Genomic DNA, 4,892 nt, shown 5'->3' on the forward strand with positions numbered 1-4,892 from the left:
TAGTCTCTCCTCTTACTTTCTAGTTCTTAAGCTAAAAGGCCTTTCTAATTTTAAGCCTATCTAGGAACTAGGTAAAGTTATCTTAGTTAAGCTAGACCTAGCTATTTATATTCTCTAGCTTCTAGGATATCCTAATACTATATATAATTACCTAGGTACTTAGTATCTCTACCTAGGCCTCTAGATATATAGCCTTAAGCTAAGATTAGTCTTTCTCTAGCCTATTTTTCTATTTTTCTCTATAGAGAATAACTTTAAGATCTCTACTTAGAAGCTTTTATATAGCCTTAAACTACTATACTCCTAGTTTCCTTCTAAGCTCTTTATAGCTTATCTTCTTTACTATTTCTCTTTTTTCTTAGTTTCCTATCCTTACTAAGATAGTTATAGATATCTAAGACTAGAGCTTTAGTATTATATATCTAATTTAGGCTATCTAGATCTATATTTTAGAGATAGTAGTAGTAGGTATTAGATAGCTCTAGAGAGTTTTCTAGATAGCTTAAAGAGTCTAGAACTCTTCCTAGTAGAGAATAAAATAGAGAAGAGTCTATTAGGCCTATTAGAAAAGAAGAAGAGTTAGAAAGAAAGAGAAAGTTATTTAGATATCGAGGTAACTCTAGATCTATTCTATAAGTATTTTTAGGTTCTTTTATATTATTAGTTTTAGAGTATTAGTATTAGTAGTTAGTTTCTAGCCTTATTAGCTAGAGAGAGGTAGTTATAGGTAGATTTAAGCTATCTAGAAGTTAGAGTTATAACTTTCTTCTTCTAGGCTCTCTTTTCTACTTATAGTATTATAGTATTAGTCGAGAAGTATTATTATATATTAGGAGGCCTCGAGGCCTCCTACCGTCGTCGTCGTCGCCTACTAGAGCGCGTTTATATTTTAAAAAGCTTAAAGAAGAAGGATAATAACTAATATAAATACTAGCTACTTTTTACTTTAACTATAGTAATAGTAGAGGCGCGTATTAAGCTTTTATTAACCTCTTATACTAATACTATAGATATTCGGCTCGTATTATATATACCTTAATACTCCTAGTCGCTACTCTATAGTAAAATCTATATTAATAGACTTAAATAATAGTCCGAAATATATAATAGTAAATACTAAGAAGAATATTTAACGTTACTTACCTAATAGAGACGGTCTAGATACTATAGAGAATTACTAATATAGAGCCGAGTACTAATTAAAGATAGCTATCTAAGAGTATATTAGGCAGAGAGTAAGGCTTTAGTTCCTATATAAGGTAATATATAGTATAACGACCTCCGGCAACTAGGTAATAAGTTTCGGGCTATTCTTCCTATCGCGTTCTCGCAGTTTCAAATTCTCAGATTTTGGCCTAATTTGGCCTAATGCACTAGCCTATCTAATGCACTAGCTTATCGAACACGTTCGTGCTATAAGCGGAACGGAGCGTTCTCGCCTAGTAACTCCTGCCGCGACAGCATAGATTATGGAGCAAGAGATTGCAAAAGTGTCCGCCATTCCAAGTATTCGCTGCATCTAATACCTTGCGCAGTGGGGAATATTTGCGACCCCCCGGGGTTCCAGATCGGCGCTGACAGGCCAACCACAACTTCACGACCATTCCATTTAGTACAGTTTGACACTTCGTAGGTTAATGTGACCCAGGTGCGGATTTCATACGGAGAACGCTTCCTGACACCTCAGAAATCAACCATGAGTCGCGACCCGGCGAAAAGAAGCTCCTCTCTATGTCTTCCTGGTCCTCCGTGTCAGAGAAATGCTCGAAGCGCGACTTGAGTATCCTACGCCAGAGGGAAGCGGTTCAAAATTCCCGCTCCAACAACGGCGCGTTTACTGCAACGGAGCTATTCTTGACCGGATCGCCCCTCCATCCTGCCAGCACAATCAACTTCGCCCACCTACGAGAGACTGACCAGATATCGTCGTCATGGCAGCTATTTCCCTGGATGAGAAAGCAGTGTACTTAGTGATTGCCTCTCCGATGCCCTTGTTCCATAACCAGCTCCTCAATGTTCGTTTGGGTGGCGGTGTAGGGATATAACCGTCCAAACGAGGTGTACCTGTAAGGGTCTATGCAGACGTTATTCACAGAACGCTAGCCTCTCTAGATACAAGATTGCAAAGCTGGGGAATCGAGAGGAAGGCGATATCCCAGTCCTTATATACTATGTCCACAAACCACATCGAACCGAATCGAATCGAAAGTCAAAGGTCAGTGCATGACATGGGGGTCTGGTCTAGCTACAGGCACAGCCTGAGCCTCAGGCATGGCCTATGACAGACTGGCCCTTCACATGCATCAGAGCTAGCTTGATCCAACCGCACAAGGTAATACGTCCGCGTGAATGGAGCTGCCTAGCGAACTTGTGCAGTAGCGCGATCGGGGCAATTGGACCGTTATGCACGCCTCACCCGATGCTGCACTACTGTGCTCACCAGCATCGGGTCTGGTGAGGCTGACTGCGAATTAAAAGGTGGTGAAAGCATGCAGGACGACAGTATAACGAACTCGCTCTCCTTGAGTGGCATTCCTGACCTGTCAGCTTGAACTCGTGCCGCCTTGCAAGATAAGCGGCTTGTAAGACCTGCAGTGGGGTCCTGTGCTCTAACTCGATGGGGAGCGATTCCATGAGGCAGCAGCATGGTTGCATCGCGAGTTCAACAGCTATCGCCGGACCGCGGGGGAGGTTGTGTCCTCTTTGGTTGATGATCAGAGTGGGGAAACGCGCCTAGATTTGGCTGGTAAGGTATAAAGCCAGAGGTAGCCAGGAGGGTTGATCGTTCCGATAAATCTGCAGTTATTTAGCTGGCACAAGGAGCGCTTACAGACTTCGGGAAGCCTAATAATTCGCAGGTGTACGTCTTATACCAAGGTTTGTCCCGCTCGTCTCCGAAGGCCTCCATGTGCCCGTTGCTTATGTTCGTTTCATCAGATGTGTACCGTAATCACCTCAACCAGACATTATCGCGGCTGCAACAGAACGGCGGAGCATAGCCGAACATCGCGTGACCTCGTGAAGTGCTCAGCAGCCTTAAGTCGACCTGGCCAGACTTCATGCACTGGCGACGCTCTCAAGTCGTCGTTCGCAGGGTCAACGACGGTACGGGATCAGTGCCCAAACTGCAGGGACGAGGGTTATTCTCAAAGATAGCTGAGAGTGAATGAAGAGTGGATGGGAACGACCACTTCAGAATGCAGAAGAAGCACCTCGACTAGAGCGGTCAGAATGGTGACCTTGTTTTCCTCTGATGTCTATTTATTGCTGCGCCATGCTTCGCTATAATGCAGAACCCGCCGCGAGAACTCTTTGGTAGACTGCCTCGGCTGAATGTGCCCTTAGAAGCCAACAGTCCAAGATGATCTCCGACATCTCGAGTCCAGTAAGGTCTTCGAACTGACGCTGCCTGTGCAGAAAGCGAACCTGATCCGATGGTATATCCTCGTAGGGTCTTTTGCTAGTAAGCACCTCATAGATGCTTGAACCAAGCGCGAAAAGGTCGTCCTCTTCTGTTGCTGGAGTACTCCAATGGCTATTGCCCGGGTCGAAACGTGCTCCTGCAGTACCAGTAGACTGGGACCCATCAATCGAGCTGCATCCGAAGTCCGTGATTTTGAGCTCCAAACGATGGTCTAGGAGCATGTTGTTTGGTGTAAAATCGCAATGAATGATGCCTTGCGTATGTAGCATCGCAAGTCCTTCCGTCATCGCAAGAATCCAAGAGTATCGTAGCGATTTGTCAGTCTGGCCTACGTGTGCTTGCTTTTGAAGATAGTCGCGTAGCGTGCCATTTTCCGCATACTCCATTGTTATTGTCGAGTCATCCGGATGGTACGAGATTAATCGAATAAATCGCCTTCTATAGTTCTCCTTCGACAGAGCCTCTTGAAGTTTGAAGTGGGCGTGTGCCTCTCGCTCCAGATCCGCTTGGCTTTGTTGTGCTCGCCAATCAGGCCAAGGTGATTTTATGACAAGTCCATCGCTCCGAAGCTCAACGATAGCAGACAGGCCTGCACCGAGTACGGCAATGCCTTTGCCGTCGATGACGTTCATCATGGAATTTTGCTTGTTGCGCTTTGCTCTACTATAGGATATCGAGAAGCAAGACGACAGAGAAATGGAAGGGATTTGGCGACGGACAATTAGGGGTTCTCGGCTCGGTCCGACCGCGGCGAACAGCATTTGGCTGCTTCAAATTCCTTCTAAATAATTAGAGATAAACGGTCGAACTAAACTAATTAACGAAGGCTAGTTAAAAACTTTTAAGACTAGAAGACGAGCGAGAAAAGAAGAATAGTAGAACTTCTAGGAAATAGAGAGTATATTACTATATATCTAAAACGTATAGTATCGTATAGTACTATTAACTACTAGAGCCTATATCGAGGCACGTATACCTTAAATATAATAAAGTCTAGAGTAGTAGAAGAAAAGAGAATAGATATAGTAGAGAAGCCTAGAAATAGTATATAATAAATAATAGTAGTAGCTAGTAATAATATACTATAGAGGTAAATACTAGTATAAATAAAGTAAGTAGAAGAGTAAGTAAAATAAGTAGAAGAACGAGCTAAGTAGATAGAAAAGCGAATTAAGAAAATAGAAAAGTAAGTAGAATAAATAGAGAAATAAGTAGAATAAATAGAAAAGAAATTAAAATAGTTAGAGGAATTAGTACTAATAATCGAATAGATTATAACTATTATATAAGAGTATCGAGATATAAATGCGCTCTAGTAGGTAACGACGACGACGGCGGGAGGCCTCGAGGCCTCCTAATACGCGATAATACCTCCCGACTAATACTATAACGCTACGAGTAGAGAAGAGAGCCTAGAAGGAGGAGGTTACGACTCTAACTTCTAGGCGGCCTAAATCTGCCTATAACT

The 4,892-nt window shown here is 43.0% G+C and overlaps 1 protein-coding gene across 1 annotated transcript; it reads right to left on the bottom strand.

Moving 5' to 3' along the window:
- Positions 1 to 3,282: 3,282 nt before the first annotated feature.
- On the bottom strand, positions 3,283 to 4,059 carry RHO25_010725 (uncharacterized protein; the record flags this gene model as incomplete). The annotated part of the gene is made up of 1 exon (XM_023605094.2): positions 3,283 to 4,059. One exon carries the CDS (start codon positions 4,057 to 4,059, stop codon positions 3,283 to 3,285), a length of 777 nt encoding a protein of 258 aa, XP_023460862.1.
- Positions 4,060 to 4,892: the final 833 nt, after the last annotated feature.

This window comes from Cercospora beticola, chromosome 7, assembly GCF_033473495.1.
Source record: "Cercospora beticola chromosome 7, complete sequence".
In the NCBI taxonomy this organism is placed as follows: Eukaryota; Fungi; Ascomycota; class Dothideomycetes; order Mycosphaerellales; family Mycosphaerellaceae; genus Cercospora; species Cercospora beticola.